This window comes from Gallinula chloropus, assembly GCF_964237585.1.
Source record: "Gallinula chloropus genome assembly, chromosome: 1".
In the NCBI taxonomy this organism is placed as follows: Eukaryota; Metazoa; Chordata; class Aves; order Gruiformes; family Rallidae; genus Gallinula; species Gallinula chloropus.
Genome location: NC_140085.1, coordinates 158255483 through 158278069, shown reverse-complemented (window position 1 = coordinate 158278069; position 22587 = coordinate 158255483). Strand labels below are relative to the sequence as shown.

Below are 22587 nucleotides of genomic sequence, written 5' to 3'. Positions count from 1 at the left end.
GGGGTCAAAAAAGGAAAATACTGTCTAACAACTCCGTTTCCTTAGTGGAAAGACTTTTAAAAGCTCAGAATTTTATGACAGCTCTTGGAAAACAAATTGTAATAGCACTACTGTAGGTTTGTCGGAAAATGTGGTATTTTGTTAGGTCAATTAATACTGTCAGGGAACAGTAAACACCCCTGAGGCAGTCATGGCTTAGTGGGCACAGGGGAGTTTGGGAACTTGCAGTTTGCCACTTAGTCTGTCTCTCTAACTGCATCCACGGTAGTTGGGTTCCAAAAGAAATGTGGGTTTCGGCTCTCAGGCTTGTTTCCTACAAGTACCATTTCAATTGGCCAACACAGTCAGAACCAAGAGCTCAGACACAGACCAGTTTTGGAAAAAAAATCACCTCACACTCAGGGCAAGGTGTTCGCCTGAACTGAATTGCCTGTGAAAATTTGTAACTGCTGTTTAGTTTCTGATGCTTAATTACTCCCTGACTTCACCAACACAGCTTTTAAAGGAGCACCTGGTGCACTAGGCGAAGCCTATTATTCCCTGGAAGGCCTGCATGTGAGAATTCAAAACCAGGATGGTTTACAATTGAGGGCATTTGTTTATTCACAACCACAACAGTGGTCATGAATACTCATCAACTAGCTTTGCATTTCTTGCTCAAGCATGTTCCAGTTAAATTTGGTATACTTACAAGTAGTTTGCTGGCTAGTTTTAGAGAGGGTGGAGGGACAGGGTGAAATCTAGAAGAGGGGGCTCAGTTTCTTTGAAGAGAGAACTGCTGCAAAAAACCTTTTTTCACAGGCTCCATGCCACAACTGCATATAACAAGTGGGATTAATAGTGGTTTTCCTTCACTACTTAACATGTCAGCACAGCATTTGTGTGACTCATTCATAAGATTAAGTCTCTATCCTTAAGAGTAGCATCTTTGATGCCTAATAGCCCTTTGTAAACTCTTGGAGAGAGTACTGAAGATCTGTATATCTGAGCTGTCAAGTCCTCAATGTATGTTAAAGGCACAATTAGAAACAAAGCAGTCATCAGACAAGTCTGTTGCTTGAACTGTGTGGTCAAACAGCACCAGGGCCAAAAACTTCCCCGCAGATCCAGACAAAATGTCTCAACAATCAACTGCTCCAACCAGCAGAAGAGCTTGTGCTGTGGTTTGACACAAGGAATCTGCTCCACTGAAACATTTGTTCTTCAGCCTCAGTTCTTGCTGCCAACCACAGGTAAAAAGCAGATATGAGGAAAATAACCTCAAGGCCATTCAAAGAATTTCTGCCTACCAAACAAGAGAGACTACCTGCTTTGGGGCAGACAGTTATGGGAAACAGCTGCAGACCTCAGCTGATTCATGTGGCCAGTAATAAGTGTTCCTCCTCTTCAACATCAGTATTAGTCTACAGTGTACTCCATAAACAAGTCACAGGTCTCCTTTCTGACAGAGGAGGACAGAGAACAAGTTATCTTCCCTGATCAGGATGAGGCAGCCCTTTCATGAAAACACAGTGATAAATCCCTCCCACACCTATAGAAATGGTTATAAGATTCCACTGGCTACTACTGCCAAGGTGGTGAAAACAAAAATCGTTCTGACATTTAACAAGGACGTTTATTACAGAATCACAGAGTGGCTGAGGTTGGTTAGAAAGGACCTCTGGAGGTCATGTGGTCCAACCCCCCTGCTCAAGCAGGGCCACCAAGGGCCAACTGCCCAAGGACCATACCCATGGACTGGACCAAGAACAGCTTTTGAAAATCTCCAAGGAGGGAGACTTTACAACCTCCCTGAGCAACCTGCACCCAATCACCCTCACAGTGGAAAAGGGTTTCCTGATGTTCCAAGGAAACCTTCTGTCTTCAGATTGTGCCCATTGCCTCTGGTCCTGTCATTTGGCACCACTGAGCACAGCTTGGCTGTGTCCACTTTGCACCTTCCCTTCAGATATTTATGTACATTGATGGGATCCTTCTGAGCCTGTTCTTCTCCAGGACGAAGACCCCCAGCTCTCTCAGCCTTTCCTCATGAGATGTGCTGCTGTCCCTTCATCATTGCTATGGCCCTTCGCTGGAGTCTCCCGTATGTCCACGTATCTCTTGTACTGGGGAGCCCAGGCTGAGGAGCCCAGGTGTGGCCTCACCGGTGCTGAACAGTGCTGCCCGCTGTTGGTGCGCAGCAGAATGCTCAGAGGAAAATAAAAGATGCTTCAAAAATATACACACTTAAATAAAGCAACGCTTTTAGTCTTACTCAGAACACCATTCCTCTACTTATACTTTCCAAAACACAGTGAAAAAACACAATCAGGGCACAGGCAGAAAAATACTGGTGAGGGTGACTGCCGCATCCTGATGTCAGTTTGACCCGGCACCACAGCCGGCAGCAGCAGCAAGCACTGATCACAGCCACAGCAGTCCACTGGCAAAGTACTCTCATGAAATGATGGTCTCAAGTCTACGGGATTGCTGGGGTCACCTAGCTTACCCTTTGGCCTTAAACTACCCAAAAAACCCACCCCCACTGAGTTCTTCTAGTTCGTAGCAAATCCCTTCTGCGGCCCCACCTTCACACCAATCAAGTACTGTACTTGAGACTGGATTTCCAAAAGTAGCAGATGGACATAACAGTACAGGGTAAAAACTGCCAAAAATATCCAGATTTTCAGATTATTAGTTCCAGTGAGACCTAGCACAAATTCGGGGTTCCTCACATTTTTCCATTAGTTAAAATTTTGAAAGCAGTAATAAACTGCACTCCAAGCTCTATGATAACATTAAAGGCAGCAAGGAAAACCAGAGCATGCAGAAAAGTGTGGCAATTCATTTTGTGACTAATGTATTATAATGGACAACATGGCAAAGACTCAGCATAAGCCCACGTTTCCACAGGGTTCAGAAACAGAAACAAGAATGCTTTAAATCACCCATTGTTGAGCTTCCTGACCACTCTCCCCCAAAATACCAATCTTCAAGAGCTACTGATACAGAGGTCTTCAGAGTACAGAAACTTTTAACAGCATGTTGTGTTACTGTAGACTATACTTGAAGATCTTTAGAGGAAGATTAAAACTTTTTCTTTCCAAATTTCAAATTACGCTTGGTCCTTGAAGAGCTTTTATCCCAAGAAGGAGGTCTTCTATCTGTCCACTGCAAATTCCCAGTATGGCTGGAACAGTTCCTTCACCATCTCACTGATCTCTCCTGAACTTCACACTGGTGAGTCTACTTTCAGACAGAGACTTAGCAGATGTCCACATTCAGTCACTGATGTAAAAATTTCCACCAGGGTGCCACAGGCAGATTACACTTAGAGCAGAATGGAGACCAACCTACTCCACACAGACCGCTGTTACTCCAGTTACACACTGGTAACAAAGCAAATGAACCAAGCCCTTCTCTTGCCTGAAGGCTCAGTGAAATTCCAGCGCTGTGAGAGGACTGTGAAAGGAAGCTGGCAAATAAGGCCTACATAACCAACATCCCTGACACCTCAACTTAGCCACGAAGGAAGACTACTCATTATGAGTGGCATGTCTTTTGTCCAGGTGGAGATAAAAAGATACCACTGAAAAGCAGAATTTGTTATGAACACAGAAACCATGCAAACTGCATTATTCTTTAATTTAAAAAAAAAAAAAAAGGTTAAAACAATGAACAAAATTAAAGATGACCTAGAGAAGTGGAGGGACAGTGATGAAAACCATTTCTCTTATCCCAAGGATGGACATAAAATGGACTTGCTAACAATTTGTTGCCTGAAGAGAGAAGCAACATGGTGGGGAGGAAAGACTTGCACGTCAATCCCGTATTTCTGTATTTCCTTCTGAAGAAGCTGTTTAACTTAAAGAAAAATAGGACCCCTTGGTCACTGCCTTCTCTTTCCCCAGGGTACCTTCCTGTTTGCGAAGGATTTTGAATAGCTATTTGGTTCTTGCACATCACCTCATTTTAGTCACTCTTTAAAAACACAGGGTTCACATGATGCCTTTCAAAGAGCTTAGCCCAAATTTTTGCTAGCATGAACTACACATTTAAAATATCTGGAAGAATCCTGACTACCTTCTGTTCTGATGGGAATGCCTCTGTTCTATCAAGGCGATTAGCTGATCAAAGACATCAGTCTGGAAAGAAGCCCAGAATTAGTCCCTGTTACTGCCAGAACACTGATGTCACTAGGAATAAAGATTAAAAAATAAATTTAAAAAAAAAAAATCACTCCATAACCTGGTGCAAACTGTCCTAGGCAACCTGCTTTTGGGGGGGAGGGCTGGACTCAATGATCTCTGGAGGTCTCTTCCAACCCCTAAAATTCTGTGGATCTGTGAAACCTGAGAGATAACCAACTGTGAAACAGTAACTCACGGCATGACCCCACAAAGCTTTCCACTTCTAGAGCAGTACCTTGGGCACTGATAAAAAAAGAAAGTGATTCATTCCCGGGCCAGCAGATACACAAAGACCGCAATATAAACACTCACTTCCTGCAGTTTCCTACTCCTGGGCCCTGACATTACACACCCTGAAACGTTGCAACACGGTCAACCAGCTACGATTTACTTGGCTGTTCAGGAATGTGCAACTTTTATCAGCCATAATTAGCGCAACTCCACCAGGCTTTTGAAAATCCTCTCAGGTCTGGTGAAAAAGCTAAGGCAGGCAGTGTTTTCTTACTCTAATAAGAAAAGCGAGACCTCAAGGGGAGGTCTTAAGTCACCCCTTTCCTCATGGACAAGAGCACGTAAGAGAATCAAGCCCCGCTTCCCGAAAGGCAGGGTCATGATGCAGTCTGAACAGTCATTCTACTCTAAGCAAATTTCTTAAGTGAGAAGGATTTTAAATTAGGTTTGCTAGCATTCCAAAAGGATTTCCTTTCAGCCATGGAAAACGCCACATTACAGATAGGTACACTAAAGAAGATCAGTGCCCAGCTCAACTGGTTCATTAACCCAGGGATGGGACCTGCTCTACCTCAGGATTTATACTGTGTCCTGCTTGCAGGTGCTCAAACAAGTACTGTCCTCAGACTGCAGAGCAGGCTTGCAGAGCCTTCCAGAAACCCACCCGTACACTGCAAGTCCTTCACAAGCTCAGAAAGCCTGTCATGAAACATCAGCCAAGAAGCATCTGCAATTACATTACAAAGCTGACACAAATCAAAAACTTCCCAAGATCAAAGGATGCGTCTGTCAGGGCCCACAGGTTTCAATTGCCCTGAACAGCCCCTCAGCAGTGGGTCACTGACATAGCACGGTACTTTCCTCTGCACTAGCACAGAATTTTGCTTTCAGCAGTTTCATAAAAGCCCTTGCATTATGTCTGGCCAAGTCAGAAAAATCAGGCAACACCGTCCACTTTTCTAATTAGAAAAATCTTTTCTTTTTTGGTCCTTCTTGATTTGCAATTGCAGGCAGAAATTTAAATTCTGGGTAATTTTACAGCACCCAGTCAAAGCCACTTCCTGTACACTCCAATCGACTAATTCCTTACAGAGGAGGTTTACAATCTCCATTTTTCCCACTCCTAAGCCTATTTGCACATTGCATTACATTACAAGCATCATCTGTTTACACTCAGTGTCCAGTTATTTTTCAACAGTTGCACAGGAAAGTCTTTGTTTACTCAAATTTGTCCACATCACTAGGATTTCATCTCCTTGAGCAGCTTGGAAGGACTACTTCAACCACTAAGCTGCAAAGTAACACATATTTCTTTCTCTTTAATCACCTACTTTGGAGCTGTGTTTGGGTTTTTTTTTTTTTTGTAAAATAAGTGGGATTTCCTCACGGGACCTTTTGACTGTAAATCCACACTGCTTATCCTCCATAGCTTCCCTCAGGTGTCTACCTGCTTTGTTTCACTGTTCCTTACCCTCTTCATCACTTGACGTTCCACACCAGCACTGCAAACTCAACACTGCCGTGCGCTTGCCCTCAGACCAGAGGAGCACTGCCGGGATGGGATGTACAGACAGGAGGAGAGACACACTGACAGTGTCTAGCGTTATGTGGCAAGAACTCATAAATATCACTGCAACACTTTGTAGTCATCATGTGATTTATTTTTTTTTAAAAAAACCCCATATCTCTATTTCACATGTTCACTCATTCTCTTCAGTAAGTTGCCTCTTCCCACTTCCCTTTCTACAATTTATAAATGGACTATGTTCTGGTATTTCTTCAGATGGTTTTCAACTGGCGTTTTGGCTGCAACTTCCCCCTCCCTCCCCGCCCCCCCTCCCCCCTCCCTCCCCCCCCAGCTTACTGCAGCTTAAATAGTAGATTTTCTCACAGCAGGAGAAAACAGGAATACAATGAAATTACTTCAAAGCCATATTAAGTCAAAACCACCCTTCAGGCTTCCAGTTGCAATGTCAGACTGTATTAACCTTTGAATCTCAGCTTCATCTCATCTCCCCAGCTTCTGCTTTCTTACGGCACAGTATAAGCAGCCAAGTTGCTGAACATCCACTTTCTGATGCCGGCGGTAACTCAATTGGTATTTGATTGCACTTATTGCAGGCTATTTTCATGCTGTCCGCCTACATTGCATCAGCCAGGTATGAAATACCTAATTACTCCAACATACTTCCTGATATTCCAGATGGCAATAAGCACATACAGGGAAGCAGGGGGAGGGGTTAGAATACTGCAGCTAACATTTTCTGCAAGGCCTGGAAGCAGGGAATGGTAGAGCAGCATCACCTACATCTGTGGCATTCGAAAGACTATCGTTAAAATATTGATTCCAAGCCCAGCATCCACATGCCAAGAAAAATACTCAGACTACCAAAGATCTGATGCAAGGGTCTGGAGATTATGCCTTACAACAAAAATTTCAGTGTGAGATATTTATTGGTAGGGGCTAAGAATTTCACAGAGTGAAGGGAAAAGATTCCTTCAATTTTGCAGGAAATAATTGGTCATCCAAACAATCTTCCTCCCCTACTTCACTCAAGGCCTTGAAGAATTTTCTGGAAGTGGGGGAAAAAATGTAATTTTTTAAAAAAAACAGCACAATATACTTCTAATTCTGAAGTTTTACAGGAATCATGAGGCACATTTTGCTTCATAAATAATACAGCATGCTTTAGAGAACACATTCCAAAGGCAAACAGCCTCAGTGTTCTCTAATACTCAAGCAGCTCATCTAAGCTGCATATCTAAGTACAGATATTTACTGTATATAGCAAACACTAATATTCCAAGAGTTTATAGACACTTGCCATAATCAATATAGTCTATTTGGCACTTTTTACCCACACATTTTAGCTTCACTAGCTCATAAATGACTTTCAAACAGTATTTTCTTCTGCATAATAAAACAAGCAAAACTTAAAAATGAATTCAGTATTTCAAGAGACTGAATGATTCAAATTTGATTACAGGATATTAAATATCTGATAAATTAATTTAAAAAAAGGTGTTATCTTTTAAAAAAGTGTACATATGATCCTCAGTCTTCTTTCAATCAGTAGAAAAAAAAGAAGCAAGCATGATTTCATTCTTTGGGTACTGAAAATGTGCTTTCTGTTTATCTATGCTGAAGATGCCTACGTATTTATTTATAGAGTTTCTCACAGTATCACAATTGCCCTGCACCAGTAAGTCAGTAACTGAACTGAAGAACAGCTACCTCAGAGATCTGTATAAAGCAGCAATCTGTTAGGAGCCATCACCAATTTCAGGCACTGCCAGTGGGAACTCACACCAGGCCAGATCCCAGGTGAAGCACCAAGGCTTATGCTGCCAGCATTTTCATCCTTTACCTGAAGTAACTGTGAAATCCTCACAGGCAAAGCTGTGTGCTGACACAGTGTGGAACGTGAGCCAGTTCTTACCGCGGCACTGCGGGACTCCTGTCAGAACTTCCAAGAGAGGCAATTAATTCTTTCCCTAACTTCTTTCGATGCCAGGCAAGATACACTTACGAAGAGAGCCAAGTTACTGGACAGGTGATACTTAAGCTTACTCGTAAGTCCAACTAAATCAGTCAGTGACCCTTCTAATTCTTAAGTATGGGGTGAGGGAGGAAGAAGCTCTTAAGAGCAGCATGCAGTTATTTACGCTGCTACAAGAAAGACGCATGACTGGACTGCTTTTGGTCAGACAGAACAGCTACATACTGTGCAGTCATCACTGAAAATCCTGGCACTTAATGTCTGAGCTTACCCCATTCAGCTCACAATGAAATCCAAAGGTACTTTTTGTTTTTCACTCTTCTCCAACTACACTCCAAGCCTGAGCTGTGAAGGCCAGCTAGTTTTATCATTTTCCCTAAAGCATGTGCTTCGTAAGCCAAGAACAATGCTGTCAGACACCTACAGGTAATGAGAAACTAATCCTTTTTTCCTCGGAACTGTAACTGTGAGGATGCCTTGGGAGAAAGTTTTCAGCTCGTATCTTAAGGCTGTTATTGCCAGGGCAATTGCCACATGTTAAGTGATGACGTAAAAAGGCATCCGGCCTTAGGATGCTGACAGCAACCAGTGCTCCAAAGGAGCCAAAAACTTGTCATAGTCACAGCAAGTCTGTGATTTACTATTATTATTAAAAATAAATTATAAGCATATGACATTTAGCAGGAGTTTAATTTCTTTTACTTCTCTAAACAAAAACACTGGATACCCTTTTCAGGGTCTTGCCCTCCTTCCCATGTCATGAACGGGCCAAAAGTCATCCAGTCTTTCAAAAATTTAATTACAGCCCATGTTTTGTAACTTTACACTGAATGGATCTGATGCCTGAACAACAGGACGCATAAAAATTCAACTGCCCTGCAGTTATAACACCTTTGATATATCCAGGGAGCAAATGCTATAAGCAAATAAAAACATACCTGCTACTTAGTGAGCATGCAAGCTCAAAGATGGGTTCATAGTTAGGAAAGATACTCTTATCATGTATAGTTATTAAGAATCCCCATCCCCCACAGCAGAGAAACAGATGTGAAAAGTGCTATTCTCAACTGCATAAAGTATGGAATATAAGGCTTTTTAAACTCAAAACAACTACAACCAAATATATGTTTAAAACACCCCCCCCCCACCCAAAAAAAAAAAACAAAACACCCCACTGGACTGAATCCTCTCCTTTTTGGATGGCCCTAAAAAGAAAGCAAATTCTCCTATCCATCATTCCTACCAGCAAACTGAGCAGCAATAAAATATTTTAAAAAAAGCAAAACAACAACAAAACATGGGTGAGGTAAATTAGAGATATACCCAAGCGTTGCTAACTTTGCAACTAAAGTACCAACCAGAGCCTAAAGAAGTATGGTAAGCCTGGGAACTTGTGATTCAGTAGTATTTGGGACATCCAGAAAACAATTTGGGCTTTGATAATCCTTTGTTAATATAGGTAATTCAGTGAGAGATACAGAAAACAAGACTATTTTGTAACTGTCCTGATCTCCATACTTCTGCCATGAATAGTTTTTCATTCTTGTAGCATCCAGATTAAGATTACACAAGGAATGCATTAAAAAAATAACAACACTCACACAAAATCCAGATGCTCCTCTTTCCCATGAAGGTACTACTAGAGTGTTTAATGTTCATCAAGCTCATACTTGTCAAAGTCACAACCCATAAGCAAGAAGACAAGCTTTGAACAATGGGAGAAGAATGTGTCTCCAGCCTACACGCTCATTACCTTAGTTTTATAATTCAATAAAAACATGACTTCTTTTCCCCAGTGAGTTTGATCCTGCTTCTACCAGCCAATAATTTTAGCTTTTCTTCTGCACCACTGGCAACAAATGAGAGGGTGCTTCCTTACAACAGCAAAATTGCACATTTGGAGCAAAACAGGAGTTTACCAGTTACCCCCAATGCCCTACTTTCTACCCTCGTTGGCAACACGCAGCCAACACTGGGGATTTGGAGAGCAGAGCCGGCACACTCCAGCAACCACATGGTGGTGATTGCCACTACTCCTGGGACAGCCCTCCTCCGTTTTCAGGCTGAAAACATCTCAGAACATCTGGTGTGAGACAGCAGTTGAGGCGAAACAGTGCCAAAGCAGCGCTCACACAGCTGTCTGTCAGGCGCTGCGCACTTTGTGGAAAGGAGGAACAGCTTTTAGAGCTGCCCTTAAAGTCAGCATTATAGCTAACAAAGGGTGTGTGTATCCTTGGTCACATGTAAAACAGTATTTATTTCCAGAAAAGTGATAACCCCTGATTACACAGTTGAAGCTGCTGCAGACATCACTTGAGCTGAAATGTTCACTAAGAAAATATCAATGCTTTCTGACCAGCAGACACCAAGGGCACACTGGTACTTTTCATGACCACACACAGCACAGGTAGAAGAAGAGACTTTAAAAGCGTATTTCTACTGCTGTGAATTATACTGCTAGGAAAGCAGCACATGGGTATCTTCTAAAGCTCTTCATACCCCACTAAACCTTTTTTCAGAGCACAAGCCCTGCAGCTGTACACCACCATCTGACTGAAAAGCACGAAATCCCAATCGACCTCTGTACTTTGGGCAGGTCTGTCATCCCACAAGCACAGGCTTCCACCTCCTCTTCCCTCTGTACAATGAGAACCTACAAACGTGTCTGGGGTGAAAGGAACCTTTCAGGTGCTCGCCCGAAACTTGGGAAGTTAAGGTTCTTTGCTGCAATATGTGGAGATTGATACAGAAGGCCTGAAGAATAGGATGGCTCAGAGCAATCAGAAAGCTAGCTATGAGCACTGTGCACTTCCTTTTTCACATCTAGCTGGGTTGGTTTTGGCAGAACTACCAGTAACACCACAAGATCCCAGCAAGTAAAAGGGAACAGACCAGAAGCAGTCCTGGAATGCTCGTGGCCCAGGTTCATCCCATTCTGTCTGGATTTCCTAGCAAAGCTGTTTCAAACACGGGCACCGCTGGTGTCAAAGAAGAAATTAAAAAGTGAAAATGTTGAACACAGGGAGTGTTCTGCACAGGGATACAACCTTTTCTTTCTCTCCTTCCTTCTTTGCAGAAAGCTTGTCTGAGGACATATCTTTGACTTAAAACTTGTTTAGCTAAAATTTATCTGGGCTTTTAAAATCCTCCTACCTTTCAAAAGGGATTCCTGCACCTGCTCACAGTTGCTTACAGAATTAAAGAGGGGTTTTTTTACTTGTATTTCAGAGGCTTCCAAAAAAAGAGCCTCATATACCATGCCCTCTTTTCCTTCCCCCTCCTCCACCACGTAACACAACATGTGCACCTTGGCTCAGGCTACAAGAGGTGAAGCAAAAGGAGCAGTATCCTGAGAAGTGCTCTCTTCTGGAGGGGATCTCCCGAGACAGATGAGCTTGATACTCTCCCAATTTCACGCTGCACATCTTTTTTCCCATTATACTTCAAAGCAACCAAACTCCTGAGCCACAGTTCCTCACCGCTTTGAGTCATTATACACGCTCATTGCCAAGGTCCTCGCCGATAAGAGAACAAGCACCAACTTTGGACTAGCAGTCACCTGGTAACCCAAAAGTTTGGGGCGACACCGTTACCACTCCCTCCCTGCCTTCGCTCTGTGCCACCCTAAGCCTCCCAGAGCCAAGGCAGCCGACTGCCGCGGAAGCACGGCCAGGAAGAGCCCGGCTGCCGCGCAGCCACCACGCTCCACCGGGAAACTCCCACGCAGCCCTGAAACCACCTCATTCACGGCGGGGGAAAGCCCCACACCGAAAGCGAGATGAGGAAGCCTTGCCGAGATGAGCAATACCTGCCCGCGATCCGTTATGCAAGCGGGGAAGCAGAACAATGCCTGGGAGCAGCCCTGCACCGGCTCTCGGGCCGGGGGACCCGGGCGAGGAGGCAGGGGACGTTCGCTCCATCCCTCCCTCCCCGCAGCTACCGAGGGAATCAAACATGTGCTCGAAAGGGGAGACGGGGTCGTGCTGGGCGCCGCCCGAACGGCTGAGGGCTGCTTTTCCCGAGGCAGGCAGGCCCCCGGCTGGGCTGTCCCCAGACGGCGGCTGGGGATTACCGCCCGGCGCGGGCTGCCGGGTTCACCTCAGGCAACCTCACCCCGCCTCGCCTCGGCCGCGCTCCCCGCAGCCACCTACGAGCGAGGGGCTGCCCCGGCCGGCACGGCTGACGCGCCGGGCCCACGGGAGCGGGCGGCAGCTCGGGGCCGAGCCCGCGGTTGCAGAGTCACTGCCGGCAGCCGATGGAGGGGCGGCGGGCTACGCCAGCCGCCGCCTCGACTACACCCTCCCGAGAGCCGCGCTGGAGTACGAGCCGGGCGACCCTGAGCCGGGGCTCGGCACAGCCCCACCGCTCCGCCAGCGGGGTCCCGCAGCCCAGCGCCCAGGCGAGGGGTGGCGAGCGGCGCTAAACCCCGGCGCGGCGCCGTCCCCGCTGCCGGTGTCCCCGCGGCCGCACCTCGCGGTGCCGCTGCCCTCCCCGCCCTTGCCTTCGGCCGGGCGCTCACCAGAAGAAGAGCCGGGAACAGAGGTTGGCGTCCCGCAGCGGGTTGGGCTTCTCCTCGCGAGGCACCGCTTCCATGCCGCCCGCCCGGCGAGTGCACAGCACCGAGGCACCACTTCCCACCGCGGCAACTGCCGCCGCTCTGCCGCCGGCCGGCGTTGTTTCCGGGAGAGCCGGCACCCCCCGCCTCGTCCCTCCCTCCCGCCTCAGGACGCCTCCTGCCGGCCCGGCTCCCCGGCGGCGGCCCGTCCCAGCGCGGCGGCTGCGGCGCCGGGCAGCCCCGGAGGCCGCGTTAGGGCGGGAGCCGCCCCTTCAGCCGCCCCGCGGCGCTGCCGCGCCTCGCCCGGGAGGGGCCGAGGGCCGCCCCGCGGCGGTGCCAGGCTCCCCGCGGGAAGGAAGCGGGTCCGCCCCGCTCCGAAGGAGCACAGGCGCCGGGCGGCCGTTGCTGGAGGGAGGGCGGCCGCCGGGACCGGGGGATGCGCCGCTCTTCTCCAGCGTGTGCGCGCCCCTTGCTGAGGGGAAACATCTCCGCGGTGCGCGCAGCGCCGGGCAAGGCGCTCACCCGGCTTTTGGGGGCAGAAGAAACCCACGTCGCGAGTAGGGGGCGAGTCCAGCTGGATCGGGCCACACGCCACCAGAAACCCTTGCTGCCACCTCTCCTAACCAGGGGTGGCAGATATTTCTGTTAAAAGGGTCTTCGTTTAACAGTGCTGTGGGGAGTTTGGTGCTGCAGAGCGGAGGAGGCAGGTGTTTAATTCCAGGGGGTGGTGCATCGCAGAGATCCCTGAAGCAGCTCTCAGAAGTTCAGCAAGTGATCACCACCCCTCTCTCCAGCACCACTACCTTGGCCTACTGCACAGGGCATGGCTTGAAAAGGGTAAACTGCAGAAGACCTAAGAAAAGAGGAATGCAGGGCATACATTTGGAGTAACCAAAGAACAATTCGTCCCCATGGGAAAACAAAAAAAAGCACCATTCATCCCTGCCATGTTATTTCTCTGCAGCCTCGGCATCACAGGATGGCTGATGTCAGAGGGGAGCTGTGGAAGTCAGCTGGTTCAACCCCCCTGCTCAAGCAGGGCCACCTAGGGCCAACTGCCCAAGGACCCTGTCCAGACAGCTTCCTCCCTAGGTAGTCTGTACTGCTGCTTGGTCACCCTCGCAGTGGAGAAGGGTTTCCTGATGTTCAGATGGTACCTTCTATCTTCAGGCTGTGCCCATTGCCTCTGGTCCTGTCACTGGACACCACTGAGCAGAGCCTGTCTGTGTCCTCTTTGCGCCCTCCCTTCATTGATGAGATCCTTCTGAGCCTGTTCTTCTCCAGGCTGAACAGTCCCAGCTCTCTCAGCCTTTCCTCATATGAGATGTGCTGCTGTCCCTTCATCATTATGACAGTTCTTTGCTGGAGTCTCCAGTATGTCCATGTATCTCTCATACTGGGGAGCCCAGAACTGGACTCAGGACTCCAAGTGTGGCCTCATCAGTGCTGAGTAGGGGGGAAGATTGCTTCCCTGGACCTGCTGGCAACACTGCTCCTAATGCAGCTCAGGACACCACTAGCTTTCTTTGCCCCAAGGACACCGTTAGCTTTCTTTGCCCCAAGGACACATCATTGGCACATACTCATCTTGGTGTCCACCAGGACCCGCAGGTCCTTTTCTGCTAAGCTGCTTTCCAGCTGGGTGTTACTGGCACCTGGGACTATTCTTCCCCAAGGCAGGACTTTGCATTTTCCTTTTTGAACATCATGAAGTTCCTACCAGCCCATTTCTGCAGCCTGTCAAGGTCCCTCTGGGTGACATCACAGCCATCTGCTGTATCATCCACTTGTTCCAGTTCTGTATCATCAGCAAACTTGCTGCCTTGGACTCAGTGTTGATCCCTGATCAGCACTAGTCACAGACCTCCAACTAGATTGCATATGACTAATCACACTCCTGCTCTCCTAGATGGCTTCCTTTTCCAGCAGAGTCAGCTCAAGCCAGGGACCATTCTTAGGTTCTGATTATTCACCTCATGCCCCCAGTAGTGACCAGCCCTGTCTCTTCCCATTAGAATAAAATACATAACCAGGGAAACAATTAACAGGGCTTACATCTGAATTTTATTACAGGCATCTGTGCTGAGATAAAAGAGGGCTATGTTCTGAGCTGCACCGTAATATTGAAGAAACAGTATCAGTTCCTGCTTGCAAGACTGTCATAATAACCATAAGTCAGACAAATCAAACTTAAGCTTGCTGTCAGTGAACAACTGATGGGGCTGGCAACAGCATGCGCTGCTTGAGTGTAGATGATGTGCCACAGAATTTTGCAAGCAAGAAGTAGTACACTTGTCAACAACTGTCTGTAGATCCTCCCAGATTAAAACAAGGAAATAAGCTTAGGGAAATGGTGCAGCAGTTTGAAAGGACAGGCTTGAACAAATAGTGTTTATGTATTCCAGAACCTGAATAATGAATTTAAATCATCTCCCAAAACGTATGAAGAACAGCTCTGCCCATCAGCAAAATCTGGCAGGTTTAGATTTCTGTGAAGTGTATTTGACTAACTCAGAATTTATGACAGCTCAATGCAAGTCCCAGAAAGTTTGGGTCAGGCAGTGGAAAAAAGGAAGATGTAAATCTTAAAACTGACTTTTATTTGTGAAGCATTACCTCTGCGAAGTAAAATATCAGCCCAGTTGTCTTGCAGTGAAAGATTATCCAAACATTTCTTAGTTTGGGCAAGAAAGTAAAATACTGGTCATGAACCAGTAATTTATCTTAAGAATGCAGTTAAGAGTAATAAAAATATTAAGGTAACCGGGTTTTTTTATTGTTGTAATGGTAGGAAAAGGACAAAGAGCAAACCTTAAGAAGTACTTTTTTCCTTTACCAGCACTATCAGTGACAAATATTAACACCGCTTAATTTTAAAATAAATACTAGTGTGTACTTCCAAGTCCAAACCAAAACACTCTAGGAAGGTTTGGAGAAGGGAAAAGGAAGGGAGAAATAAAATTCAACCAAAAAAAAAGAGTATCCTGTAAGCCAAATTAATCCATAACTCTGTCAAGTGTGCATATAACTATTAGAAACATGCAGTAATAAAGAAGTGTTGAGCAATTAGTTACAGAGGTGCTCAGGAAAATCTAAGGCTGCACATGGAGAGGAAAGGGAAGGGAAAATAGCACAGTAATGAAATTAAGAAACTTTCTATTTTAGGGGGAAATAAAAGCAACTGCCAATTTATCCATTGAGTATTTTGGTATTTTGGTATGGCAGCAGGGTATTCACAACGTGGGAAGAGTAAGGTACATAACAAACGAATTGAAGTGCATTTTAGTCAATCTGTAATATGGATAAGCAGTCTAGCCAAGCCCAATACTCGACTAGTCGAATAGGGTAATGGCCAAATTAAGGCAATTGCATCTGAATTAAACCCGTAATGCATATACATTGTGCTAGGGAAATCAGTGATCACAGAGGATGTCACAAACATGCAAACACACGAGATTCCCTATTTATTCAGTGTCAAGAGAGACAATAGCCACTAAATAAGCATTTCTATGATGCATGGCCTTAATCCCTCTTTGCTCTACTCTTTTCTCATTCTGAATACAATCAGACGGTCAAGTTTCTTGGCACTTATCCCTAGAGTACGAGGAGTTCGCAAACATCTGCTTTTCTCAAAACACTTAGAAGATAATGGAGCAGTTTCGACATATTTCCAGATGGTGAATACAAGCCTGTGGATCTTACGGTGACATCCCGATTATGCAGTAGGAACCTAAAGCTTAGTCTTTCAGAGGATGTAGCACTATAACCTTTCCCTTTCGGGCAAGCAGCCATTGGTTTCAGGGCTGAACGGTTTCTCCATACCATAACATAGGGACTCGAGACAGGTACCTAGAGAACCAAGGAGAACGTGCACGAGTGCGGCTGAAAAGTCTGGGTAACAGATTTGCTGAGCACCCCGTGGTGTCACTGAGCCAGCACGAGGGACAGAATCAGATTCAAAGCTGTTATAAAGACATCAGAGGGAGTAGTTTTCCCAAAGACTGTGGTAGCACAGTGTAAAGGCTTTACAAAAGTACATTGTTTGACTTTAATTTTTTTGATAGAAGCCGGGCAGAAAGGCAGACCGTATGCCTGCCTGGCAAACCAAACAGGCAGTTTTGTTTCCTACTGTGCCACAGGCAGGCTGTCCCGCTGGCTGTGAGCCCAGCTTGTCACTATCCGGTGGCCTGACTCGTCATCTTGCTGACGTATCCACCGCAGAATAGTTTCTCATCCTTCCGCAATAAAGACAGATCTTTTAGACGTAGAACAGAAATGTCAGCGCTGCAGAACCAAGTTGAAAGTGATTTTGCTATTTCTGTCTGGTTCATCAGTATATAATACCATCAGTCTCGACTGCTCTTTTGCTTTCTTCCTGTTACCTCATTTGCAATATCTGTTCCCCCCCATATCATTTAACTACCTGTCTCAGTTTTCAACATGCCATAGTTTCTAATTTATATTAATTGATTTACTCATTGTCCTTAAGATAGGGTGCAATTCAGGTTCCTTCAAGCATAGGTTCCTTCTTTCATTAGACACAGTAGGGTATTCCACAAGTTACCACTCCAGAAGATTTCAGGTCTTCCATTAATTGTGTCTTATGTGCCCGTCCCATGCTGCTGTCTCTGGCCCCTTGGAGATAAGAGTAAGCACCTACATTTAGGTAACCAAATCTCACCCCTAACCATCTTTGCTACTGAATTAATTGGGATTTTAGGCTGGAGTCCTCTCCACCTTTGACTGCCACATGAAGGTTATCACACTGAATCACAGAATCACAGAATAATAGGGGTTGGAAAGGACCTCCAGAGATCATTGGGTCCAACCTCCCCTGCCAAAGCAGGTTCCCTAGGACAGGTCGCACAGGTAGGCGTCCAGATGGGTCTTGAATATCTCCAGAGAAGGAGATTCCACAACTCTCCTGGGCAGCCTGTGCCAGGGCTCTGTCACCCTCACTGCGAAAAAGTTCTTCTGCATGTTGGTGTGGAACTTCCTATGATCTAACTGGAAGCCACTGCCCCTTGTCCTGTCCCCACAGACCACTGAAAAGGGGCTGGCCATTTCCCCCTGTGTCCCACACTTCAGATATTTATAAACATTGATCAGATCCCCTCTCAGTCTTCTTTTCTCAAGGCTGAACAGCCCCAGCTCACTCAGCCTTTCCTAATAGGGGTGATGCTCCAGGCCCTTAATCATCTTCGTAGCCCTTTTCTGGACTCTCTCCAGGAGATCCCTGTCTTTTTTATACCAGGGAGCCCAGAACTGGACACAATACTCCAGATGGGGCCTGACCAGGGCAGAGAAGAGGGAGAGGATCAACTCCTTTGACCTGCTGGCCACACTCCTCCTGATGCACCCCAGGATCCCACTGGCCCTCTTGGCCACCAGGGCACACTGCTGGCTCACGGCCAACCTGTCATCCACCAGGACCCCCAGGTTCTTCTCCACAGAGCTCCTCTCCAGCAGGCCATCCCCCAGCCTGTACTGATATAAGGGGTTATTCCTTCCCAGGCAGAAGACTCTACACTTGCTTTTATTAAACCTCATCTGGTTTCTCCCTGCCCAGCTCTCCAGCCTGTCCAGGTCTCGCTGGATGGCAGCGCAGTGTTCCTGTGTGTCAGCTGCTCCTCCCAGCCTTGTATCATCGGTGTCCTTGCTGAGGGTGGACACTGTTCCCTCATTGAGGGATGAATATGTTATTTGGAGCAATATGATTCTTCCTAAAGAACTTTCAATTTCCATCCACATTTTCCTATCTAAATGGCACACACAGACATACAGCCAATATTTGTGTTAACTTTCATAGCTCAGTTCTTTCAATGTTTGGATGTCTGCTTATTTGCTTTACACACACTATGTTAAAAGCATTTATCCATAGCAAATTGTTTCTATTGATTAACTGCTTCAGACTGATCCAAACCAGTTTCTTTCTATTAAATTAATATTTGATGCAGTAGAAAAGCACCAGAAAAAAAGGTTGTACTAAGTTAAAACCTGTTCAGTTGCCCCTAACAATTTCATCTCTGTACTTTGTGCACAGACACTTAGAGACTGGTATTTCTGTAGGGTGATTTGGATGAGCTTGCAGCAGGCCTTCAGCAGCAGCTCCCTCTGCTATTAGTTACCACACTGATTCATGTGTATTTACCATATTGCTGTCCTGAGATCCGTTGTCCTCTCTTCTCCATGCCTGAGCAGCTAAGAGCTTATTTTACTGTTCTGGTCTCACCAGGCAAGAGACATTAAACTTCCTGCTTCTGTTCAGTACAGGTTCATGTCTTCCATTTTTAACCCACCTTTCTAACGTAGTTAATGCAGCTTCTGAAGAGCAAAGCCTCTCTTTATATTGTCTATCAACCAGTATGTTGCAGAAAATCTTGCACTTTATTTGCCTTCTCCCTATCCTGATCTCTTGCTTTTCTAGTTTAATACTGGCCCACACAGCCCAGGATAATCTCCAAGCAACGGTGAATTATGGTAGCATAAAAATTAAATTGAACTAGTTTCAGGGCAAGGGTGAGTCAGCAAACAGAAAACAAACTTGTGCAGACTGTGACTGGTGGCCTAGGGAAATAGGTATTTATTTAAATTTAAACTATTAAAAAATATATTTAAAAAAACCAGATTAATCTCTGTCATGATGCCTGATCAACACAGGCAACCTAGACCAAGGGTAGGGAGTGGATTAGCTGACCTCCTGACACCCGTGTTTTCTGTGAATGCCAGCGTCCCTGGACTCATTTGACTAGGCAAGAGTCCCAGGGTGTTGCCATGACTTCCTCACAACAAAGGGAAATATTATTTTTTAAAAACCTCTTCTCAGAACCTGGAGGTGAATGGTAGATCTCCACCTTGGGTCGTATAGGTCTGATTCCAGTGATACTGAGCTCTTGCTGTACAGATGAGGATCTTAGGCATGAGTTTTGTCTTGATTTTCTAAAGCAGCTTTTGGGGCATACAACACTGAGAAAAGAAAAATTCAAGTGCCTTTAGTAACAAAACACTGACTTTTCAAGTCACCAAGAAGATATGTAATAAGCTGGTAGCTGGCAACACTCTTCCACTCAAGTTGATAAGAGACATGCTTCCTTCAAAGCTTTTCTTGATTACAGCATTTCCTTGCATTTTCCACATTTTCCACATGGTTTCCATTGTGTGATTTCTTTCATTTTCTGTCAACCTAAGTAGGTAAGAGGAAGAGGAGAGAGATTGTAAGTGTAAGCATGGAAGTTCTCCCTTGCCTAAGGAATAAAGAAGGAAGGAAAAAGCAGCTGCTGAGTACTCAGGCATTGGCAAGTCCCACATCAAATCAATCAGCAGGTCCACCATTATGGCCCAGATGTTTCTGGTTGTTCCTGAAGCCACTCTGCTTCTGTGCTAAAATCAGGAAAATAGATATCGTATGGATGGTCAAAGAAAAACTGACCTTCATCCCAGAAAAATTCCTTTCCCTCTCATAATAACATAAACAATCAACAAGGTCCGGAAAAAAAGACACATACGTCACTTTTCAGAATGAAACTTTGCATTCAGGATCATCTGGATCCTGACTACTTCATTTGGCATTGCCAGACTTAAGTTTGAGAAAGTTATTTTTGGCAATAGCAAGTGGACAGAAGACAACATAGACAAATTCATACATTACTAGACAGAACTGAGATCTTCCTTCTGTAAGATAAAGACACAGAAAAGCTTGCTTATACTGAGTAGCATAGTGTGGCTTTTGACCTACTGGGGGTTACCAACTCTGACGGAATGTTGGATATAGTTAAAATAATTTATCTTCTTACAATACAGTACTTCCAAAAGCAAAATAGAAACTGCAGGTGTTGCCACTAGAGGTTTTCAGTCTATATACACTTTGTTCAAATAACAATGAACCTAAAAAAACCCCTGTTTTTTCATTTTTTTCTGAGAAGCCTTCATAGTATGTGCTGCCACCAACAGGCTAAGCAAAAAGCCTGATTTCACCCATCATCCTATATGAAGATGGAAAAAAAACCTAGAATACTGCCAGGTCAAATAATATTTAGAAGTCACAAAATTAAACACATAAGTTTTAATAGCAAATGTAACTCACACTGCACACTGAGTATTTAATTTCTAACTTCAATTAGAACATCACAATGCAAAGTCAAATACAATCGTGCATGCGTATACCATTAGCTTTTGGGTCCTGCACCTGGGGAGGAATAGCCCCATGCACCAGTTGGACTTGATGATCTAAAAGATCCCTTTCAACCAAGACAAATATATGAATCTACAGGTTATGGGTTGTCCTGAGAAGCAGCTGTGTGGAAAAAGATCTGTGAGTCCTGGCAGATGACAGGTTAGCTATGAGCCAGCAATGTGCCCTCATGGCCAAGAAAGCCAATGTCGTCCTTGGGTGTATCAAGATAAGTGTGGCCAGGAAGTTGAGGGAGATTCTCCTCCCCCTTTACCTTGCCCTGGTGAGGCTTCATCTGGAATATTGTGTGCAGTTGAGAAGGACAGGGGGCTACTGAAGAGGGTACAAAAAAAGGACTATGAAGATGATTAGAGGACAAGAACATCTTTTTTTTTACAAAGAGAGGCTGAGGGACTTGGGACGTTTTAGCCTAGAGAAGAGAAGATGGAGGAGGAATCTTATCAGTGCTTATAAATACTTGAGGGGTGGGTGTCAGGAGGATGGGGTCAGTCTTCTTTCAGTGGTGCCCAGTGACAGGACAAAAGGCAATGGGCACAAACTTGAATATCAGAAGTAGCACTTAAACATGAGGAGGAGCTTCTTTACTGTGAGGGTGACAGAGCACTGGCACAGGCTGCCCAGAGAGGTTGTGGATTCTCCTTCTCTGGAAACATTTGAAATCCTCCTGGATGCTGTCCTGTGCAGCCTACTCTAGGTGATCCTACTCTGGCAGGGGAGTTGGACTAGATGATCTCCAGAGGTCTCTTCCAACCCCTAACATACTGTGATTCTGTGATTTAGATGAAGGCACAGAAGATGACTGACCGGCCATTCTAGCAAGATCCTAAGGGCAGGAAAAAAGAAAAAGAAAAAAAAAAGTTGGAAAAAAAAAGAGCTGTGTTTGACAGTTGTTATTATTATTATTATTATTCATTTTTCTGCTGATACAGGGGATGATGGTGTTCTTGGTTCTCAATACTTTACTGGAAACCTAGTGACAGATGGAAAGGAGAAAAGGCAATTGCTCCCTAACAGAAATAAGCTAAGGTTAGCAGAGCCATCTTCAAAGTACGTCACATCTGACCTGGATATGAGGCACTCACCATCAAATACAGACGGCCAAATCACAACACAAACAATGTAAAATGACTGCAAACATAGTTACTCTCAGCCCTGGCCAAAGCAATCTGTCAGTGCTGTTACCACTTGGCCTTCCTTAGCTCTCAACTGCGTCACCAGGGTCTGTCTTTTTGGCTGCATCACACAGAATTTCCACCTTCTGTGATTTTAGATGGGGCATCCACAGTTTGAGAAAAACAGGAGTTTCTCTGACACTTTCGGGCACAGCTGTCAGCAGACCACCAGTTACCTGCTAACACAGAGTCCCCAGAAAGCAAGGGGTTTTGAACACATAGTCTTGGCCCACGTAACCTCCCCACCTAACCACACACCACTGGGCAAGCCTGTTCTTCCTTTCTTGTCCGCCTGACGCTGGGTTTGGGTGTTGCAAGCAAGGGTGGACTAGATATCAAGAATACAGGAAACTTTCTCTGAATCTCGTGCGTTTTGTGAGTCAAGATTTGTGTTATAAGATTTGTAATCATTATTGTACTATATTTGTGCTAAAAATCTTTATTTTTTGTTTACTTTAAAATGGTAAATTTAAGCCCAAATACTACAGAAGTCTGTACATACTGACTCTCAGGCACCAGGGTTATTTACATACCCAGTGTTTTCCTGTGTGTAGACTCTTGGAACTTCTTAATCACTGTTGCATCTGGATGACTTCTAGCAACATGTTAGATGCCATGACTAACACATGTCAAGTGTTGTTTATTCTTGCTCTCAATCTGTTTTGATTTAGTGCGGCTTCAGGCTAATATGCCCACAGCTTTGTTTAGGTTAGAGAAAAGAAAGATTGAAGCAGTACATATTGCTGTTGGAGCAGAAGGCGGTGAGGCC

At 45.3% G+C, this 22587-nt stretch overlaps 1 protein-coding gene across 2 annotated transcripts in view; it reads right to left on the bottom strand.

Moving 5' to 3' along the window:
• The window catches only part of ABCC4 (ATP binding cassette subfamily C member 4 (PEL blood group)), a gene marked incomplete at both ends in the record, with an annotated part of 145879 nt that extends 133386 nt beyond the window's left edge, over window positions 1-12493 (bottom strand). For both annotated transcript variants that reach the window (XM_084279539.1, XM_084279540.1), the window contains one exon: window positions 12420-12493. In XM_084279539.1, coding sequence (XP_084135665.1) covers window positions 12420-12493 — 74 coding nt within the window. The remainder of the gene's footprint in view (window positions 1-12419) is intronic.
• Window positions 12494-22587: the final 10094 nt, after the last annotated feature.